Source organism: Acanthopagrus latus, chromosome 6 (genome assembly GCF_904848185.1).
Source record: "Acanthopagrus latus isolate v.2019 chromosome 6, fAcaLat1.1, whole genome shotgun sequence".
Classification (NCBI taxonomy): Eukaryota; Metazoa; Chordata; class Actinopteri; order Spariformes; family Sparidae; genus Acanthopagrus; species Acanthopagrus latus.
The window spans coordinates 18,217,433-18,240,334 of NC_051044.1; the positions used below are offsets into that span (position 1 = coordinate 18,217,433).

Below are 22,902 nucleotides of genomic sequence, written 5' to 3' on the forward strand. Positions count from 1 at the left end.
GAAGACAGCTCAGCCAGCGTAAGCCCCAAGATCCCGAGCTGAATTGAAAAGATGATCATTTACGCCCTCAAAATTCAGTCGATCTTGTTCAGCCTAAAGACCAAGCCTAAAGAATAGCTGCAGCCCAAAAATACTTTTTCCCAAAAGCAATATTGCAAAGAAGCACCTGTACAATGGTGGGTACAGTTTTTAACTGTCCAGCCAAAGTCCAGAAGAGCTGCATGATAAAATTAGTTTATCCTCATTCAAGGTAGCCAGGGGTTAAACCGTGAGTTAGCCAGCTCGATTGCCAACCAAAGAACATAACTTGCATTTCAGACAAAACACACACGCGCACACACACACATAAACAGCTGGTGCTTCAAAATCATTATTCAAAATATTTTTATTGAGTAGAAAATGTATACATCATTAAAAGAGTTCTCAAAACTCTTAAGTCCAAACTCCAAATATTTGTTCTCAAAAGCAAGTTTTGTTCATTTCAAAATGTAAACAGGAAAAATATATAGCTTGGAATCTGTTCATTTCTGTTAGTGTTAGCTTCAACACTCAGTGCTATTAATTCTGGAAAGTGCCCCGAATAACTCTCCAAAATACAAAACATAACGTCAGCCTGTAACAGACAACAAAAGCTGTGAGAAAGTCACACAAGTTGGGTTTTTGAAATTGTGTCATAGGCTACATCATTAATCGGGTTTATGGTTGCATTTCCAGTTCTTGGTCCTTCATGATTGTGTCTCAGAGGGGAGTTCACGTGATTTAAAAATGTTGTTCTTCATGTAGGCACTGCTTTGGGCTTCAGGAACATCCTGCTGTGCCAGTAGGCGGGATTGTCAAACGATTTGTCACCAGCTGCAGGTTCACCTACGCCGACTCCAGCTCGTACTTTTACGTATGGTTCAAACCCAGATCGATGTGTCTCCGTGCCCCCCGTTGCTCCTTCCCCTCCCCTCTGCATGTTCTGGTACACCACGGCATCTCCAGCCAGGGTAGCAAAGCAGTCCATGTCCTCATACTCATACGCCTCCTCCTCATCCCCTCCCTGTATCTTCAGCTCCTTCCTGTTTTGAAGAGCTTGTCGCAGCTTTGGTTGTCTGTTCGTGTAATGATAGTTACTGTCCTCCACATACTCATCCTCCTCTTCCTCCTCCTCCTCTGCCATCCTTGCTGATGTCAGAGGAGGTGGAGGAGGAGGGTCATGTGCTGGAGGACTGTCATCTTTTTCATTACCCCTGATGTCCATGTATTCATACTGGACATCGTTAGATCCCTGCTGCTCTGAATCCGAGTTGTGATTGCTCCTTGTGTGACCTCCCCTGACCTCCGCAGAAGGTGTGGTGTCACCTGAGCATGCTGTCGCTTGTGATGATACAGAGGAGGTGCGCTTCTTGTTCGGCTTCCTCCAGTGGCTGTTGTGTCTGGGCGAGACAGGTGTTACGCATGTCTGCTTGTTCATGTACTCATATTCTTCATCATCTGGGTCCAACAGGCTTGCAGAATGAGACTTGCGCATTCTGCCATGAGTGGCTCGCGACGTGGACAGAAGGGTTTCTGCAAAAAAGAAAAAGAAAAACTGATAAGGTGATGTTTGCATTGCCTGATGAAGATGTAATCTTCAAATTGTTGGCCATGTACATTGAAATGATAATTTCAATAGACAACACATATGAGTGGTGCTATCACCTCTCTCTGGGCTGTCTCCAGGAAGCACGTATCCATTCTGGTCTTCTTCTTCTATCTCTGGTGATGGAGTATCTGGTGGCCCACCAGACAAGCTGTCCCTCTGCGACACGTAAGCACTGTCCTCGCGATGTCGCCGTCTTTTCAGGCTCCCAGCCAGAGAAAAGTCCTCGCTCATCTCCAGCTCCACGGCTGTGCCGCAGCCCTCCGAGCTCTCAGACACGGTGCGGGCCGAGTTCAGTCGAGAGCGGGACTGCCACATGGCCTGCACAAGACAACACAACCAGACCTGTATTAGTAACGTGACGAGAGTGGGAATTTTGCAGTAGGATGATGCTGGTGTTTCAGCTACCTGTCCTTGGTTGTCGACACCTGGGGTCATAGGCAGGTATCCAGCCACGTTTGGAGGAAGAACCACCTTTACAGTTAAATAAAGAAGTAAGATTTAGATCCCGGAGGTGACAGAAAAAAAAACCTGTCCAGGTCTAAAATTGACAGAAAGTAGCGTCTCTTACTCTGTGAGTGTCTATCTTTGACAGGCGACTTAGGCTCCTAGACTGAGACAGGTAGTGGGGGGCTGGAGTGATTCCATCTATCACGTCCTCCTCCTGGACCACCATGTCCATGTCCATGTCTAGGTCATCAAGATCATCTGCACTCTTTTGAGCAAGTTCATCTGGACCTGTGTCCTGTTGGCTACAGTCCTCCTGGTAAACAAAAGTGAGACAGAACATAAAACATGTTTCATGTATACTTTAACTCTACAATACAAAAGTCTCTGTCATCAGCGGAAAGTAGGTGCTGTACAAAGTAGGTGATAACAAGCCTTTCTTACTTTGATCACCAGGTAGCGAGGCGGGTCTCTGGCCATTCTGGTAAATTCATTCGCCAGCTCTTTGAAAGTTGGACGGACATTCTCGTCAATCATCCAGCCTAAAAGTTTAAAGCAGCAGCCACAGTTAGCCAGTCAGTTCAATTGAGTTGTTGACACTAATGCTCATCAAGGAGAATCTGAAACTGACATGTAGTTAATATAAACAAAACTACAAGTATACAGACATGCTAGCAACTTGGTGAGGTTGTACAACAACATCACCATGCAAATGTCCTGACGCTAGGGCAGGTAATTTTATTGTAATTTTGTCTTTCATTGTGATTTTAGAAAATGTCTTCAAATACAGCAATCAATAAATCACATGCTATGACATAAACAGAAAGAATCTGGAGTCTGCCTACGTATCTGCCTACCTGTGCGCAACTGTCAAAATATGATTACTTGTAATGCCTTCTCTGACTTTACCAACCCCGGCTTTAACTAGCTACAGGTGTTTATCATTTTTAACAGCTTTGTTTAGGGTGTTAGAATGCTAACATTTGCAAACTGGCTCACAAATAAGTACTTGACATATTTAATGGCAATGCATGTGATAGTTATCATGACATTTCTTATACCACCCTCAAGGTGGTGCTAGAGGGTAAGCCAGGGGGTCAAAGTCAGTAGGATTCATTATCTGAGCATCATAAATGTCTGTACAAAAGTTTATCACAATCCATCGACGCTTGTTGAGATATTTCAGTCTGGTGGACAGCTGACACCAACACTGGCTTCCCTTCGCAACATGCTAGCATGGCTAAAAAGCATATATTTGTAATACGGCTGCTATGTTGTAGTTCAGACCAGATGTGAAAAAAGGACTGAAAAACAGGCACTCACACTTGACCATAACCATATAGACATCAATAGTGCAAATTTGAGGCTGGGACAGACGCTCGCCCTTCTCCAGCAGATCAGAAACATCCTGTGGACGCATCGAAGTGTACGGCTCTGCCCCGTAGGACATCATCTCCCACACTGTCACACCTACAAGAAGGTGACAGGTTTAGTACGGCATGAAACAGCATCTTCACTACAGTTTTCATAGACACTCGATGTTAACCCAACCTCAAGACTTAAGACTCACCATAACTCCAGACATCGCTCTGATGTGTGTATCTGCGAAACAAGATGCTCTCTAGGGCCATCCACTTGATTGGTGCCTAAACACATAAACAGAAAATGTCTCACAGTGTGCACAATAAATTCAGGTCAAAGACATTCTTGATGAACTTTGATCATTGTACTGAGTGTTCGTGTGTCTATGGTATCTTTTCTGCCAGGTTACGGACCTTGGCCTCATGGTAAAAGTACTTCTTGTCATCGGGGTAAAGCAGGTCTGCAATGCCGTAGTCTGAGATCTGAGCAGTGTAGTTATTCTTCAGGAGAACATTTCTGGCAGCCAGGTTCCTGTGGACCACCCTGTGCTCTTCCAGGTAATACATACCCTGATGAGAAAGGACAACAGTGCTTTTATGTGCTTACACTAGCAGTGGAATAGACCAAAACTTCTGTGAATGTATAAACATATAACCTACAAATGCACAAACGAACATAAATGGCTGGTCCCTTACCTTTGCAATTTGGACACACCAGTTGAGTAATCTCTGCGGACTGAGCTTGTTCTTGCAGTTCCTGACGTGATCCAGCAGGCAGCCCTGACTGCTGAGCTGGGTGACGAGCTGCAGGCTGTCTCCAGGACAGATTCCCAAGATCCTGACAACATTTATGTGGTCCAAGCTTCCCATCGTCATCATGTGCTGCAGAAGAACATTTAGATTTGATCACTGAAGATTAAGAAGAAAGTCCAGCAAAGGTCTATCATGTAAGGTTCAACTATCCACTTCCAGTTGGCTCTCGAGAGTTTGAGGATAGTTTCTGCACGGGTTCAGCTGTTGTCAGCTTGGATTCACGGAAGTTAGAATGGATTCAGATGACAACCAGAGTGAGGAGAACGAGGAAACCCCACAGAAATGTCCACAAGATCAGGTGATTTAATCTCAAGCTTTGCGCTCAAACCCAAACGACAGTGATTTCGACCTGACAGCTTCCTGTGAGGGAATACTGGCAGCTACAGGTGGAGTTTATGTGTGATGACCAGTGAGAGAAGCAACTGAAATGGTGGTTCCTGAAGAGGTTGGCATATATAGATGTAGATGCAGAAGTACCGTAGATGCTTCAGCATCAGAAAGCAAGAATATTTCTTCACTGATGGAAGAGCAGAATACAGCAGTGAAGGCGTTTCACAATGGAAAAGATGTTTTTCACCTTTCTCTCAGCTTGCTTCAGCAAGAGTTTGATCAATGAATTAACTGGTGGAGCTCTGCTGTTGCTTTATATGGTTCATCAATCGTATTGATTAAAGTTAGCCCCTGATAGATGACAGTGGACCGATGATTCTTCCAATCACATGCTGTGTCAGGTTTGCTTCAATGAGGATGCCTCGGTGTGACAGGAAATTCAGGAATTGAGATATATTTTGAGGAAAACAAGTACTTGAAACATACTTGACATGCAAATCAACAGGAGTGACTTTAGAAGTCTTTTTAGGTAAGCTTTGACAAGTTATTTCGGGTTGCTAGAGAAATCCATAGCAACGTCTGTGAATTCAAGATGACTCTGCAAAGAAGCAAACTACAAACCTTTCACAGCCACTTTTCGAGCGTACCATCAGTGAGTATTTGTTACATACAAGTCACATTTTCTTACATCTGTCAGCTCATTGAAGGTCTGCCTTCCACTGCGATCCTGAATCACCTTTATGGCCACGGGAAGCTTCACTGTGTCACCCTCAGGAATCCAAATGCCCTGAGAGTTAAGAAATAGAGACAGATTTATACATTTCTAAATACATGAATATCAAATGTTCAAGAAGAGGATTGTATAGACAGTCACTCCTACCTTATGGACCGTTCCAAACACTCCGTTACCCAGCGGCTTGATCTTACGCAGCTCTGTTGGCTTCAGGATCCGAACGTGGACTTTCGTGCCTTTTTCTCCAGGATCCATTGGTTCAAAGCTCTGTGGGCACATTGATCATACGTCAACACAAACCTAACGGAAGAATAGCAGCATCAATAAAGACGTCAGGTCTTTCCACTGACCTCTCCGCTCTCCATGTATCTCCTCATAGCTCGCTTGCGCCGAATTGCGAGACCTCGGCGGTAGAGAATGGTGAGCACAAAAACAGAGAACGAAGCAAAGAGAAGGGCGATCACTCCCAGGACGATGGCTGTAGTTGCTTGGCTAACGGCAGATGAGCAGGGAGAAGAGATGTCGCATTGTCAGTACCTGACACCTAAGCAAAAAAATCAAACATATGCCAGATTGAGAGGAGCCCCTTACCCAGAAATGTAGCGAGATGACCCAACGCAGTCACGAATCCCTGGACCAAAGCACCTAAAACAACGCAGACAGGAGGTTCATTTTGATATTAACACAACATATATGTGAATACACAGAGGGGCAGCTCTAGTCATTCCTCACCCTTGGGTACAGTTGATGTGGCACGGTTCACATCTGCCTTGCTTGTTGGGGTATTTAAAGATGACTTCCTCCCCTCCCATCAGACCCTCGGGACACGAGGAGACGCAGTGTGGACCGTCCTGCAGGCTGGCGCATGCTACACACTCATCTGCTCCCTTTAAAGGAGGAGGGACAGACAAACGTAAAGGAGGCACAACTTTACAAAGAGGAGGAATAAGTTCAATATAGAGGATAGCTACGTCAACTGGAATGCCATCAGGGGGCAGCAGCACGCCCAGAGAGAAAACAGAAAGTCATACCGGGCCTGTGCAGGTCTCCCTCCCCGCCTGGACCTTACACTCGGAGTGGCACGGCATACACTCCCCTGCCTGAGTAGCAAACTCACGCCTCTCCCTGCATTCAAGGTGAAAAGTTATTCACTTTCAACATCTTTGAAAAGACTGCAGATAAGATTGAAACACTCAGCAAACATTACACACATTAAGGCAAACACCGATTGATTTTATTTGCAAGATTAGTCGTTTTTTTAAAGACTGACCCGGTTAAGAACATGCAGTCTGGCACGCACGTTCCTCCCCTGCTGTATTTCTTACAGGACACACACTGGTTTGGCCCCGGGCCCCAGCAGCCATCAGAGGAGCACAGGGGGTCGCACACGTGACCCTCGTTAACTACAGACACCAACGGAACAAAAATTATGACACCATCTCTTCACACTGACAAGGAGCTGGTTAGAAATTTTCCAGGGCCGCTCACCACACTGGTTTCTCGGCCTGTTGTCTCTGACGTCGATGTGCTTCTGGCGTCGCTGCGGACGGGAGCCGCTGCTCAAGATGCGAGTCCAGTTGACAGTGTCATGGTAGCAGAGCTTCTTGTTCCCTGTGATGTAGACGCCGCCGTCGTTTATTTTCCGCAGCGAGCGCAACCCCAGGGAGGTCAGCGAGGGGATCTTCATCACCAGAAGAGAGTAGCCCCTGAAATAACGGGCGGTCAGTAAGTGTGTGGAGGATAACAGTTGCCAGTATTGTGACGTGATGGCAGCACAGAAGGAAGCAAAGACGGCCTGATAATCACAATTTTATGAGAACTTTGTAAACCATCAGTTTGGGGCTTCATTTCAAGTTTTGCAATTTCGAACACAAAGTATGAATTTCAACATTTCACATGTCATTAGTCACTGGTCACTAGATTTGACAACCAGCAAATAAGTTTCACATAGGATTGAAATCTGTATGGCCTTTCTTTGCTTCCATAAAATACAACCACCTTCTGAGTTCCCAGCATATTGCAGCCAAACACCAAATCAACGTACTTAAAACCATTTTACATCAGAAAGAGCATGCAAGAAAACCAGTGATCTCATTAAAAATTTGTGCCCACCACCAGTTAAGTCACACAAGCCCAGTACTGAATATGCCCTGTAAGACTAATAATCTAAACTAAGAACATGGATTTAAATAGTTGCAGATGACGGGAAGACACAGGCGGCCATGTGAAACATTTACTGTACCTTCTAGAGCTCACTCCTCTAAAACAGGATAAAACAGATATAACAAGAGAAGAAAGAAATACAAGATACAAAAAGACAATCAGATCATGTCTGCAGCGCAGTGGAAGATACAACAACACGATAGTGGCATGACCTCTGTCAACTCGAGAAACGAAAACAATCTCTGGAACACGGGCGGGGAAACAACAACAACTCACTTGTAAAGAGTTCTGCCCTGAATGGTTTGGAGGTTGGAGAAGACTGACAGGTCGGACAAGTTTCTAGGCCACGACTGGATACTGAGGATGTCTGAAATGGGACACATTGTGTTTCAGAGGGTTTAACCAGATTGCAAACGCCTGTGATGTGACATTGAAAACAAACACATAAATGCACACACACACACACACCTGTAATCTCCCTCACAGTGTTGAAGATTTTGAGTTTCTCTGGATCGAGGGCCGGTACGCTGTTGTAATCATCACTTTGGGAGGGAAGAAAGAGTGAAAAATGAACATCATCACAGGCCACCAGGGTGCAACTATTGCGGTCACACATGCACCCGAATATCTGTCACATCTGTCAGCCTGATGTGTAGAGTAATTTGTTCTTATAGTGAATAAGGTTATCGCCATTTCTTGTTGTGCTGTGGTTTCAATGAAAAAAACATGTTCGCCTATTTGCACCTTTATTCCTATTGACAATCATTTGCATAACATGTTAAGAAAGAAAATTAATCAAAATGGATTATTGGGTGTACTAGCACCAGTGCAGCCAGTGTCAACATTTAGTCTGGAGTCCTATTATTAAACTATTAAACCACTGAAAGTCTTGAAGAGTCTAGTTCACCCTTTGATCCCGGTCACCAGGAAGTGCAGACTGCCCTGGATCGTAGTGCAGTTTATGAAACTGTCGATGTTCAGAGCGTCAACAGTCTGTCTGGTTGGACTTCCTGTGCCGTGGCAAGCTGGGAGGAAGATGAAGAAGAGGAGGAAGAAAATCACTTAAAACGTCTTATGCTATTTTATTATATTGCTTACATACATTTTAAAGGGAAATACTATACTATACTATACTTTTCATATCTTTTTCAAATATTTTATTACCGAACTACAACACCACAACCAACACATACTTAAGCAAAAGTAAAAATATGGTGTTAAGTTATCACTTTGGTAAAAGTAAAAGTATGAGTGATTTGAGTACAAGAAAAAAAGGAAATAATTATTTACACATATGTATGTACATTTATGCTGTAAAATTGAGTCACTGTCCTGGTTGATTATTGGAATCACTGTTTTTTTTTTTGTTGTTTTGTTTTGTTTTTTGTTTTAATACAATTACCAGATACATAAATGTAAACGCTGTAGCTTTGATGCACCATGCAATCTACAAAGTAACTAGTAACTACTACAAAGTAACTACAGTTATGAAATGAATGTAGTGGAGTGGAAGTAAGACATAGCAGAAAAAAGAAGCAGTCAGTATCTTAAAAACATACTTTGTATTGTACTAGAGTAAATGTACTTGTACCTTCCATCACTGCTGCTTGTACTTTATTGAAATATAAATCATATTATACACATGACTGATTTTTAAGGACTTTTTGATAGTATATCTGTATTTCAATTTAGTACTATTTTGTATGCAGACTTTTTTTTAACCTTACTGCATTATTTTAAGTAAAGGATTATTGAACCAGAGGATTAGCTTAGCTTGTCTTGAATGAGTAGTAGAAGTATGAGTTTAATTTTACCTTTTGGACAGAGGCCTCCGCAGGGCTCACACCTTTTCACTCCGTTTTTCTCCACCTCCATTTTATCAGATGGGCAGTTGCTCACACATGAGCTTCCATCGACCACAAAGTTTGCTGAGGAAATAAATAAGTGATTTTTAACAATGCTAAACTAAAATGACGTATCTGTAGGTTAAGATACAAATATCACTTCACAACAGTTTAGCCACTGGAACATCAGGGGAAGGTTTGTATGACGTCTACAAACATACAAACTGCAGCTGTACAAAAACTGTGAGTCTGTGTGAACAAGTGGACACAAAGCAGCGTGTGTGTGTGTGTGTGTGTGTGTGTGTGTGTGTGTGTGTGTGTGTGTGTGTGTGTGTGTGTGTGGACTCACTGGGGCACTGGGCCACACAGATGGAGCCATACTGGTACTTGGCATTGGGGTTGCGCTCCAGCTTGAATGTGTGCTTGTTGTAGATGAGGGTCTGAGGACACAGAGGCACGCAAGAGCCCGAGTTGTTGAAGTTCCTGCACGCCTGTAAAACATCATGTACAGTGTGCCATGTCAGTAACAAAGCAGACAGATGTGTTGTGTCAGTTTGTGTATTTGTGTCTATGACAGACATTTATCATGACAGACACTGTGACTCGTCACAACAGAAAAGTTGCAGGTGTTGCTAGTAAAATTAACAATATTGTATTCTATTGTATTCAATTTTTGACAGTGTGGCATGACGGGCTGTCAGAAAACTGAGCAACTAAATGGAATTCAGCCAAAGTTAACTTTATCATTTACACTTGTAGTTTTTCCTCATGGGACATGTCAAAATGTCTCTTGCGGGAAAAGGCATTTTGAAGCTGCAGACTCACAAAGCAGTTTGTATCCAGAGGTCCAGTGCAGCCTCCAGCACACTCGATGTGGCAACACTCGCTCGGGCTTCGACCAAAGCACCGGCTGTTACACTGAGGGGCGCACACAGTCTTTGTCACTGAAAGAGAGACGGAGATTGTGTTTGTTCATTTCAACAGGTTCCAAGCTTTGTGTTAATGGGAGCACTACATAGTTGTTTTTATCTTGCCCCCATGCCCCTTTCAGCTAAAAATGACACCATGGTTATCTGTTAGAAACATGCATTTTTATATTTAAGGACCTAACAAATAAAATAAGATTAATGTAATTTATGCTACATACATCAACCTTGTAAGCTTGTAAAAGTGAGTCAATGGATGCTTTTCGTTTCGTTTCATGTTAAGGATTGAGATATAGCTTATCATCGTCATAAATCTTTCATTGCTTGTTCTTGACCGTTGATATGTCTGACTTCCTTGTGCCTGAAAAACACACTTACCAAAAGGCATGTGTTCTTACTGTGACAGTGTCATACTTAAAAGGTTTAAAGGGACAATTCACCCCAAAATCAAAAACATGTTCATGTTACCTTTACAGCTATTTCTCCACCTAGATTGTTTTGGTGTTAGCTGCAGAAGTTTTTGAGATATCAGCTCTCAAATTTAATGGAACTAGATGACACCTGCTGGCTTGTCGCGCTCAAAGCATTTTTAATGGGGTGAAACATTATCCAAAATGTACAACAATTGGAAATAAACAAATCTTGCTGCACCTTTTGCTCGTATTAGCCCCAGGGCCACCAAACCCATCTGGTAACCACTGAGTCAGCGACTAGAACGATAAAATGCATGGGAAAATAAAAGGGATGTTGATGTCACTTACATATCTGGCACGAGTCATTTCCTGGACCCCAACATGGGACGTCTCTGCAGGCTTCGTTGCAGGGCTCTAAAATAATATTTTATCATAAGTGGAGCAACTTTTAAAGAGACATTCAAGGTGAACAGGATGCAAAAACCAAAAACATGTTGATATCACCATCAGACTTTTGTTTTAAAGTGGACTACTTACAATAAGTCAATTGTTTGTTTTTTCTGATACTTTACAGTGAAATATGCAAATGAGGCATTGATTATTAAATATGCACTAATTTTCATACATTTTCAGAGCACATATCAGGACTAAAATGAACACCTGAATGCGCAACACGGACTTTTTCTTTCCACTCGACTGAAAGAAGACATGAAACGGATGAAAAATGACCCCCAAATCTCAAACTTGACAGGTGCCTGAGTGTCTCCTCTTTAAAACAGAGGGTAATCAATGCTCATATGTGCAATAACCATGTCATCCACTCACTTTCAGGCCCATTGCCCTCGATCATAATATCCGCTGATGCATCCTTCACAATGTCCAGCCAGTTCACCTGTGGGGCGTAGCTCAGGTACTTGTTCTGGATGATCTTGACTCCTCCCTCCAGTATCTCTGTGGGCGGCACACAATCATTTAAACATGGAGAGACAACCAGCAAAGCGAGCCCGAGCAAGCCCCGTGACTCATCCCATTGACCTCCGCCACTGGCTGTTTACTACAGCACATACAACCTCGGTGTAATGAGCTGCAGCTCATGTTACACTGGCAGTTGAGCGGTTGAGCACACGAGACATTCCAGGGACTTCACATCACGGCGGCTACACACACCGCTGCTCTCTGACAACCGGTACTCTGAAGGTGTGGCTGCACTGTGTGGGCGTGGGAGCTCCAGCAGTAACCAAGTGTCACATCCAGCCTGACTTTATCTGCTCCACTCCAGCCTCCCACACTTTAAACACACTAAGCTGAGCAACTTCCTGCGTACCTGTAAGGTGTGTCAGGCCCAGTTCTTGGAGGCCATGCTGCCCGTCCTTCTGGTAGTTGACCATCACAGCCAAAGCGTAGCGGCCCTCGTACAGCGTGGTGCCTCTGATGACGCGCAGGTGGTTGAGAGGGAGGCGACTGAACTCGTTGACAGCGAACAGGATGTAGCCCGTCACCTCTCTGATGGACTGAAAAAGAAAAAGAAAGAGAAGTTAAAGAAAAGGAAGTAAGATAAAGTTTAAAAAAAAGTTCTTCTATTGGTCACTTCCGTGCAAAGCTACCTGAACCTAAGCAGAAAGATAGCTGATTGTTGATGCCCTACGCTGCGTGCATGGTTCGGGGGTCGTTCCAATTTTTGTGCGTTCATGTTGCATTAATTCGGAATGTGGGACAAACGTGGATGATGTTTTGCATTTCATTGCTCAGAGCATTTAACCAACAGACTGAAAGATGTTTGCAGTATTTGAGTGACAGGAAAGAGCAAAGGAAATGTCACCATCAACCCAATGTTTACTTTCTTACCATCTTTGAGCATCATATGATGTCAATTTCGCCAATTGGCTGCCAACATTTTCTCAGACTTTCTGAGTCTTTGCTCTGGCTTGAGGGGCTGTTCGCTTCAATTTTCCCAATCAGCAATACATTATTTCTGAATATTCCAAAAACATATGAATGCGCTGTCAATCCCAGGATGTCAAACGCCAACAGTTTGGGTTGGTAAGGTGTCTCAATCAATCGATAGGTCTCCAAAAATGCAATGAAACTAAAGTAACAATCCTGTATTGAAAATGTTGGGAGTAGAAAGTACTGATATTTGTATTCAAATGTAGGGAGTCAAAGTAAAAAATAAAAAAAAAAATGAAAAAAAACATACTCAAGTAAAGTACACAAACCTGAAAAATCTACTTAAGTACAGTAACCAAGTATTTGTACTGTGTATTTGCCAGCTAAAGAAAACACATGTGCTTTCTGCTTTTGTTAGCCATAGTGATTGTTATCAGAGTCACAACTTGGCAGCAGAGGTGTGTTTGCTTGTGTTGTGAGTCATTATGACTGGAGTGCAGTGACTGCAGGACTTGGAAGGGGACAAAAATGAGCTCATTGTGAACATGAGACACAAACATCATCCAGTATAGACTGTGATAAATAGCTTGTTCTGTTACTGGCATCAGGTTTATTCAGGTCCTTGTCTGAACAGGTTACCACGCTGTCTCTTCTCAGTGACACATACTGGGAAAGGATGTGAGAGTACTGCTTTCCCTTATCTGTGTTTTAAACCTCACCTGGAGGAAGGAGAAGTCTCTGGTGTGCTCCATCATGGTTATCTCAAGGTTGCCCATCACAATCTCACAGCCGGTGTACATGTCCTTCATCAGGTTGTACTGGATCTCTGAGTTTCCCGTCGTGCTCAGAACGTTCTGGGTGCCGGAACAAATGACCACTGGAAAAGTGAAGAATTCATTCTCGTTAATGAGTGTCTATAATGTCAATATGTCCCATGTAATACAAGGAAAACACCAAAACCAACAATTAATATATTGAATCAACTGAATTGATCTATTTCACAAGTGTTGCCTGTGTGGCCAGAGCCAGGTATAGTTTGTTCATCCGCTGCAGTTCAGAAATGATTAAAAATATGTGACCCTCACACTGCACACAAGTTCCTGTTTACCATAAACTTGGGCATTGTAATATTTTTTGAATTGATCCCTCACACACAGTCTGGCTGCTGTAAACACTCAGTTGAACACCAAATGTGTATCAGTCCGCAGCTGAAAATAGTCCCCAGCAAATATGCTACTTACTCCTGTTTGAGTGTGAGTGCCCAGCACCTTCAAGACATCATGTAGTTTAAAAAAAAAAAAAAAAATGAAGGTAAATAGAACCCTGAAGTGAAACTCTTCCCTTTGACATTTTGAACCATGCTGATAACTACAAACAAAGAACTATTCACAGAATGCTGTGTGTCTCACTGCCTTGCTTCATATGTTTTGATGGAAGTTTCTTTAAGTTTAATTTTGTTGCTCATACTTCTGTTGTTGGCCATCTTTAACAAACCCAACTTCCTGTAAGCCCTCTAGACCTCCACAAGGTAAACGTCACTGCTTGACCACTTGAAGGGTTGTATTTAGTTCAAGCATGTCATTATCATAACCGTGGCTCAGGTGGTGGACTGGGTTGGCGGTTCGATCCTCGCCCTTGCCACTTGTGTCGTTGTATCCTTGGGCAAGACACGTCACCCACCTTGCCTTGTGTTAATGTGTCTGACTGCTGTATGTTTGAGGTGGTGGTCGGAGGAGCTGCGGCTACTATTGTAGTTGACCACCACTGGTATGACTGTGTGTGAATGAATGGAACCTGGAACCCTGTCAGAGCGCTTTGGGTGTCTTGAAAAGCGCCATACAAATCCGATCCATCATCAAAAAGGCAGAAAAGAGCAGACTAAAAGCTGCAGAAGTCTTTAAGCAGAAGAGATTGCAGCCAGAGTGGCGCACGAAAAACCAAGCTACAAGATGTTATAAGTACCAGAGCTGCTGGCACTTTTTCCTGGGAGCTGTAGTTTCCTTTGTGCTCACAAAGTAATTGCCGTTCACAGGTTTCAATTTCTAATTGCAGCTACTGCGGGGGAGGCTGATTAGTCTTAGATGGACAGTATATCTCAGGGACATGATTCATTTTTGCAGAAAAATACTGATGAAAGAAATGATGAAAAAGAGCTTGCACTGAGTTACAGAGGCTGGTGGAACAGCGGCTCTGCTAGATGTGATATCGTGATTTCAGCTCACTTTGTGATTAAAGGTTTAGTTCCTCAGTTTAGTTCCTCAAAGCACTGGCCTCGTGGCTGAATGCTACAGACAGCTGTGGGAGTCAGAAAGTACTGAGAGACAGACTAATGAATTGTTAGTTTTGGTCATTTTATGGGATTAGTATTCATTAAGAACAGCATAGAACAGCACTGACAGTTTCACTTTTATGTATCACAAGTCAGTAATCATTACTATAGTAGTACTGGGTGTACTACCAAAAAAGTCAAAGAGAAAAATATACACTGACGTTTACAACACAAGTTAAACTATGCACATTCTATTAAATCATTCATGAAGAAACAGCGTAAGCCCTAATAAAGACTGTGCTCCGCCACTTACTACAACCCACTGTGTTTTGTTCGCACAATATCAATGAATGTACTGTAACAGTGTGAAACAAGCTGAGGATTGTGTACAGGACATGTCCCTCTCTGAGACAAACATACGAGGCCTTGTTTATGGTGTGTGGGAGTTCAGCCATTCAGCGTCATTTGAAGGCTGCTTTGCTATTCAAATGTCAGAAATGAGAGAAGCAGCAGAGAGAAAGTGACGGACAGAGAGGACAGAAGATCAAAAACAACCGTTTGTCACATACATAATAAGTGCACATGCTTTGGATAAAGAATTGGTTTGACCAGTTTGGTATCTGCATCCATCTTTTGGGATAAATTGAAAATGCCACTGGGAATTCTGTTAAATGCACTACGTCACTTCCCCTGAGCAGATAACATGATTTTATCTCTCAAGATTTTGTCATCTGCCTTTGTTTTCCTCTGTCTCCTGTTATTTATGGGACCAATGTGGTCAGATCAAGCCCCTCTGTTTCATGATCTTTTCCATCACATCTTTTTGGTACTCAGTACATCATATAAACCAAAGAAAACCACCAAACAAAGAAAATTAGGTTTCTGCTTCTACAGTGAAGGTGAATGATTCGTAGTGGCCATAGCATTGAAAACCAACAGCAACACATGGTAGAGCGAAGAGTCACATTTATTCTGGATAATCCACAGAAAACTGTTTTCATCAGGGTCTGTTTCTTCTTTAGTAATCAGGACACTGTATCTAGTTGGACGTGTGGCTACTGATTTCTCTAGATTTAATTTCCATTCCTTTCTGTCTAGATGCCACTAGAGATAAAGGTGAACATGTTTCGAGTCATTTGAGTGAAGTGACCCTTTAATCTCAGCCCAAGCATTACCATGACCTAGTCAACTCTGATTATTTACAATTGTGTTTGACTTGGTTGCATTTGTATTTGAAGAATGTGTGTTAAACCACGCTCACACACAAACACATTCCACCTACTTAGAACAACAGGATCAACAAGGGCATAAAAAGGCTAATGATTAGTAACCTCACAGGCACAGAAGTCAAAGTGTGCGTGTGTGTGTCTGTGTGTGTGTGTGTGTGACAAAGACAACGTCCTCCGTCCATAAAGTCCTGATAAGAGTCACTTTATTGTATTTCTGAGAACACCGGGTTCACAAGTACTGGCTCCGCTCCAACCACACATTTAATGGGTCAGTTAAAATCACAGAGACGTATACGTCTCCCCTGTTTGCCCTGTTTGGTGTCTAACCATGCAGACAGATCTGTTTTTATCTGAGGATGTTTTTCACTTCAGGTTTGGAAAGTCCTGCCGCCGACGCGATGCAACAGAGGTGAATGGAATTCTGTTTACGCCAGTCCAGGCTTTCTTTCCAGAAATCATGTCTCACTCCCAGCAGCGACGTCTGTGGAGTATCAAGAACATGGTTTCTGGGAAGACACGGTGCTTTTGATTTCTATTAATGTCTTTTGTTTTCAAATTGTTGAGCACAACAAACACAATTCACTTTTGAGGGGTTGGTGGAGTGGAAGCAGGACGCTCAGATGATATTATATCTCAAAATCTGGACACATACTGACGTCAGCAGGGTTATCTGGACCTGGAGAGGCTGAATATTTTAAACAGAAACCCTGTGTTTCAAACTGGGGGGCATGGAGTTTGAAAGATAAGTATTTATTAGACTAAGAATGGGAAGAACAGGAAAACCAGTCATTCGGACTCAGGATAGGGTTGGGGACTCTTGCCCTTCATATAAATGAACTGTTTAACATGTTGCTTGGTGAGTGGTTTGTTAATGAGCAGAACCAGGACAAACACATTTATTGTGTAGGTCCTTTTTAATTGGTTAAATCAACTGAATGAGTGTTAAAGGAATGATTCAACTGTTTGGGAAATTAAGTCATTAGCGAACACCATTTCCACTGACTACACGTGGCATCATCAGCTTAATATCATTGTTTCCCACGGGGGTGTCCTAACTGACCCACACATGCAGTTAGCACGCGGTGTCAGCTAACGATTTAGCGCAGTTTCATGCAGTTGTATCGTACGCTGGGCGCCTGAGCCTGAAGCTCTGTTCCAGTTTTCATCCCTGTTGCTTGCATTCGCTGCGCAACATGAACAAGGAATGGTGGGTTTTTTTTTAAGTTAAATGAGGAGTAAGTAAGTAAGCAAATAGTGAGTTTAAAGTTTCCGTAAAGACAACACCATTTCCCCCTGCTGTTGGTTATATTTGTCTGCTAGAGAAGCTTGTAGTTGTCGTGTGTTTTGTGTTTAAAAAGTAACACCCATCTTTTATGTGAGAAAAGGATCTATAAAACTCACTTATTAACATGCTTTATATCCTCATTTAATCAGGGCAGAAGCTGAAGTAGAGTGGGTTATGAGCCGCACTTTTCCCTTTAATACATTCTTTAGTGGTGGTTTTGCAAGTTTTTGTCACCACTTTTGTCGTCATCGTCTGTTCTTTTCAGCAATAAAAGTTACTGTCAGAAAACACTATTTAAAATTAACAAGGCTGATGTGAACCTTTTTTTTTTCACTTTGCTCCTCTTTTTTACTATTATTACAGTGAAACATAAATGCAGCATATTAAAAGACTCTGCTGAGCTACATTTTGATGAGAGTAGGATTCAGTGTTCATAGAGCTTGACACATACAGACGCATCAAAAGTTGGACCTCGGTCTCTGCTGTTTCGATGTCGACCAGTAACTTTTCACCTGTTCCTAACAAACCCATAAACTTAGTAAGAGTGTTATCACTGGATGTGACACAGCTCTGCAACTACGCATGCTGTTGCCTGGGTATATCTATATATTACTCTGCACCAGGGTTATCAAATTACGTTTGTGTGACTAAGTCTCAATCAGTTTGTTTTCCAGAACCTTTTGCTCATTAAAAGCCATTCAGTGGACGTGTTGTCAGTTTATGAACTGCTCAAGGGTGAAGCTCTTTATCGACCCCACCTTAGTTAAACCCTGAGAGCACCCTCGCTGCTATCAGTGGATGACTTGAGCTGTTGACTCTGTAACGCTTGGAATTGCCTGTTGGGAAATACTCCTGCACATAGGCTCGGGAACCTTCCATACGCTGCAGTATATACAGTATGCATACAGTACAAGCACAGCCCACTCTAGAAGAGGGCGAACCGGTGTGTTCACATGCAGCACAGCGTGTGACAAAACGGTATGTCGGCCATACACACAATTCACACGCTGCAGCTGAAAATCTCAACAGGCTGAGTGGGTTTTCTCTGTCAAAGGAGGACTTTCAGTGTCGGCAGATGGATGATGGAGAGAAAAGGAATGGGGTGGAGGGCTTAGAGTCAACACACACACACACACACACACACACACACACACACAAACACACACAAATACAATAGCTCTTTTTGTGCAAAAACAAGTGTTGCAGTGCATCGGGATGTGTCTGCACTGACACAAACACTGCAGTGTGTCCACTTCTTCTATTACAAACTGTCACATACTGCACATGAACTAAACGCAAAATGGTGTCATTGTCCTCGGCACTACATTGTAACCCAACACATGACGATAACATAACACGGATCAGGTTCAGCTGTTTTTTTTTTTTCATTCGTCTGTTACCAGGGTTTCAATACTGGAAAAGAAGAGAGGGAGAGAAAGAAAAGAAAAGAGGGAGGAGGAGATAAACAAGCTCACTAAAGCGGTTGAGACGATGACTGAGGTAAACAGAAACTTGGCACAGGATGGACAGAGATTACTGCATACCTGGCGGGCAACGCGCAAAGGCGCGCGTGCACAAACACAAAGACGGACACCTGAGCACATGAACTATTTCAATTCTTGGTGCATTCACTGGCTCACAGCCACAGGTCGTGCACAAATTGATTAGAAGATTATTTTCTGCCAGTGCGCAGGACTGCTCCCTCACACTGAACCGACCGAGCGTTGCTTTACATCACGCATTGGCAACAGGAGCAACAGCATATTTGCTTTTTGACTCATCTGTTATTTTGGATGTCACATCTGTAAACGTACAGACGCAATCTAAAAAGGCAGCACCTGATGTTGTTGTTGACATGAAAGATCTGAAATCTAATTTCACACTTATACACCTATACATTTATATCCATTGATACATTTAAGGACATCATAAGGAATGTGAGGGAGGCATGTTGTTGTTATTTTGAGATGCCTCTGTGTTTGGACGCCTGTTCTCCTGGTTTACTGTGGATTTTTGTACATCTTGTGTTATATGTTGCATTTTATTGTGTTGTGATTTGTACAGCTGCACCTTGACCATGTCTCTCTTGTACTGGGTCTTCCTGACAAAGCAAATCTGAAATGAAATAATCAACATACAGGTTCCTATTTGTACATCAGCGTAACAACATAACAACCTCTTTCACGGCTGCCTGGTTACTCCACAACAACATCCTGTTCATCAGCTGGCTGATGAGTGAAAACGTTGATTTGATATCAAAACACGCTTCTGAAATTCCCGAAAATGTCTCAGTTGTCCTGCAGGTTTGCATCAACCCTTGTCTCCTCAGGATAAACAATCTACCTCTAATGAAACACAAAGAACACAGCAGGTCATTGTGCTTTGTTACCTGAGCATCAGCTGCCCGAAGATTGATGAGCTCATGTTCACACTGTTTTTCTCAAACTCAGAGTGCCACCTGATTCACCTGCCGCCAGGTGACAGCAACAAGCGCTGGAGGCCAAAGTTCAGAGCCCCTCTGAGATTCAAATCACAACACTTCTCTCTGAGGTGGAGAGTAACTAAGTATATTTACTCAAGTCCTGGATTCGAATACAAGTTTGATGTAATTCTTTAGGATGCTACTTTCTTGAAGAAGTATTGAATTTTCTCACTTCACTTCATTTATTTGAGTCCTAACTCCACAACTAAAGCAATCCTTCGATCAACTGACCAGTCTGTCAGCAGGAAATTAATCGGCAACTTTTTGGATAATCTGTTTATCACTTTAAAAGTTAAAAATACAAAACATTACAAGTTACAGCTTCTTGCGTGTCTTATGTGACATTAATTGGCTTCACTTCAACCAGCTCCAGCACTGAAATACTAATTACATGTAAACACATCATTTATAACCCTTTTACATAACAAGTAATGACACTGATAGGGGGCAAATACTTGTGTACTTAAAACAGGATTCCTTGCTTGCATCAGAGTATTTTAACATTGTAGTATCGCTACTTTTATTCAACTACAATTTGAGAATACTCCCCCCACCACTGACTGTAGAGACAAACCGGATATTAAAAGGTATCAGAGGTAAAGATTTTTTCCATTGTAAAGGAGCTGGCTGTGGTTGTCAGTCAACAGGCGGTGAAAGGTTGGGCTCCTCCGTCGCAAAACCTTGAAACAATTGAGTCAATGCATGATAAAGCGCACAGAGTCGTGGGAGAGGTGCAGGTGACTCACTGCAAACAAGTTTTAGGTGTGCGGAACAGGTTCTGGTGTTTGGGGCTTGTGAGGGAGGACAGGTGCTTTCTACATCACGGACTGCAGTACGCGGCTCTAATCCAGGTGTTGGCAGAGATGTGTGTGTGTGTGTGTGTGTGTGTGTGTGTGTGTGTGTGTGTGTGTGTGTGTGTGTGTGTGTGTGTGTGTGTGTGTGCGTGAGAGCTCACCTTCTTGTGTCTGCGCGGCGCAGAGCTGGAGAGCGCACGGCAGCAGGACGCACAGCACCTGCTGCACCCTCCTCGACAGAGCGACCATGCTCGCTCGAATTCCCGATTTTCCCCGGTGACGTCTCAAACAAACACGGTGATCACATTAGGAAGAGGGAGCGTGTCCTTTGCTCGTCACAAATCGTCCGACTCCGTTCGACTTCAATCCGAGGGAGACCATTTAGAAGCAGGAGGGTTTCAGTTAATCCAGATCGTTTCTCACTCCGTCCCTTCGCTTTCCTAGTCGTGGAAAACCTGTTTGTGTGTTTTTTTTATTCTCTGTGTGGCATTTAACTGAGCCGCAACTTTCCAAGCCTCCCGCTGTGGTCTGTGTGAGAGGAATCACTACGTGTCAGTGATTGGAGCGCAGCGCGCCGCCAATCAGAGCCCGGAGCGCCTGTTCCTCTGGCACTGATTTATCTGGGAGGGACCTACCTGCAGCCAGACGACGTCACAGAGCACCTGGTGGCTTATATGCAAAGCCTGGATACCTCGAAAACACCTCGAAGGATGAACTGGCGCACGAAGCAAGATTATTTGATAACTCCAACCTATGTATGAGGTGCTTCAGAATAAAAGCCCTAAACACTGAACTGACGATTGTTTCTCACTCGTTATTTTTCATATTCAACTACTTCCATTAGTAATCTAATCGTTTGCTCCTTAGAATGTCAAGAAATTGTGAAAAATATGGATCACAATTTCCTTGAGCCCAAAGTGACGTCCTCATGCTTTTTAAATCATAAATGGCACAGAAAAGTAGCAAATCATTACATTTAAGTAGCCGGAAATGTTGAGAATGAAAGAAATGATCAAAATTGTTTCTCTGCCATGGACTGATCAATACACAATTGTTGCAGGACAGAAATAGAGTCAGTGACAAAACCATATCTATAAAACAGAATCACATTTAAAATAACCATCAAATTCAAGAAGGTGAAGGAGTTTAAGTGACAGACTTAAGTTCAAGATCTCATCTTAAAGGACAAGTTCAACCAAAAATGAGAAGTACAGCAACCGCGCAGCACGTCGCCTTCATTTGAAAATCTGACAGCTGAGACGGATGGAGACACGAAACAAAGGTCGTCAGTCACACACAGAGACACTGTCATGATGTGGTATCTTGTGGATGATCTGATACAGACAAATCTTATCAGATGCACCTGCAGGATTGTTGTTGACTGCGCGTGAATAAAGTGAGCGAGAGATAATCAGCTGCCAGAGACAGACGAGTGTGACGCATCCAACCATTGTTCTCTAAAGCTACATCGTGCAGGAGTGGAATTTTCCCTCCTTATTCCGTATTTGTCTTACATTAATGAATATCGGATCACATGTCACTGCCAATTATGTGAAATTGCACATAAGGAGTGGGCACTGATCAATCATTAGAGTTAATATTCAGGAGCCTGACACACTTCAGGTTTGCTCAGGCAGTTTTATTTCAGTCCTTATCGGGTTACTTTGCCTAAAGGGACCCGAGATGGATCTTAGCTTTCAGTGTGCCTGTTCAGGTCATGGTTTAATGGATGTTTAAGTAACTTTATCATTTCGGTCAGAGTGGGTGAGTCACTTCCTCTGTCCCCCTCATAAAACTGAAAACGTGTCCGTTCAACAAAGAATGGAGCATTTTTCACTCCCCAGATGAAAAGAACCACATCCTGCCTAATTGAGTCAATTAAAACCAACAACAAATAACCCAAAAACAAATCTGTTCTCACCCTCCTTCACTTCACTCACTTGGGGACATAACTGTTGTCGTACCATTTGGGCTTTGACCCCTCCACTCGTTTAAACTGCTGCCCTGGAAATCTAAGATTATTTTATTGCAGCATGATTCTGTTGCTTCATGATTTTACTGCTGCACTTAGGACTCATTTGTGCATGAGCTGTGCATAACAGCATCATCTGTCATGCCAGACATTCGGTGTTGAACTCAAATTGCACAGCAGGAAGTTTTTCCTTCAGACTAATATCTGGTTTGGTTAGAAAAAAACGTATTTCCTGTCGTTTTCTTAGCCCGTCGCTTCGGCTGTCTGCCTGGAAGAGTGGCCGAGCCAGCTGAACTGCTCTGTGGAAACTGGCTCGGCCTGCAGCTCCAG

At 43.0% G+C, this 22,902-nt stretch overlaps 1 protein-coding gene across 1 annotated transcript; it reads right to left on the bottom strand.

The window, feature by feature from the left end:
• Positions 1 to 367: 367 nt before the first annotated feature.
• erbb3a (erb-b2 receptor tyrosine kinase 3a) lies at positions 368 to 21,150 on the bottom strand. The gene is made up of 29 exons (XM_037101643.1): positions 20,762 to 21,150; positions 13,261 to 13,418; positions 11,979 to 12,165; positions 11,480 to 11,605; positions 11,003 to 11,068; positions 10,141 to 10,259; positions 9,665 to 9,806; positions 9,286 to 9,399; positions 8,379 to 8,496; positions 7,940 to 8,013; positions 7,748 to 7,838; positions 7,551 to 7,568; positions 6,797 to 7,014; positions 6,579 to 6,711; positions 6,340 to 6,433; positions 6,041 to 6,195; positions 5,900 to 5,953; positions 5,659 to 5,800; positions 5,456 to 5,575; positions 5,264 to 5,362; positions 4,129 to 4,314; positions 3,847 to 4,002; positions 3,642 to 3,717; positions 3,395 to 3,541; positions 2,516 to 2,613; positions 2,196 to 2,387; positions 2,033 to 2,098; positions 1,684 to 1,945; positions 368 to 1,551 (listed from the first exon to the last, which is right to left on the bottom strand). Exons 1-29 carry the CDS (start codon positions 20,847 to 20,849, stop codon positions 776 to 778), a joined length of 4,275 nt encoding a protein of 1,424 aa, XP_036957538.1. The 5' UTR covers positions 20,850 to 21,150; the 3' UTR covers positions 368 to 775.
• Between the last annotated feature and the right edge of the window lie 1,752 nt (positions 21,151 to 22,902).

Excerpts from the sequence above, each read along its gene's own strand:
- erbb3a (XM_037101643.1), bottom strand. The coding sequence starts at position 20,849 with ATGGTCGCTCTGTCGAGGAGGGTGCAGCAGGTGCTGTGCGTCCTGCTG. Across the intron at positions 5,801-5,899 it reads TCATCTCGCTACATTTCTGG|CCAAGCAACTACAGCCATCG; the intron begins GTAAGGGGCTCC and ends ATCTGCCGTTAG. Across the intron at positions 2,388-2,515 it reads CTCGCTACCTGGTGATCAAA|GAGGACTGTAGCCAACAGGA; the intron begins GTAAGAAAGGCT and ends TTTGTTTACCAG.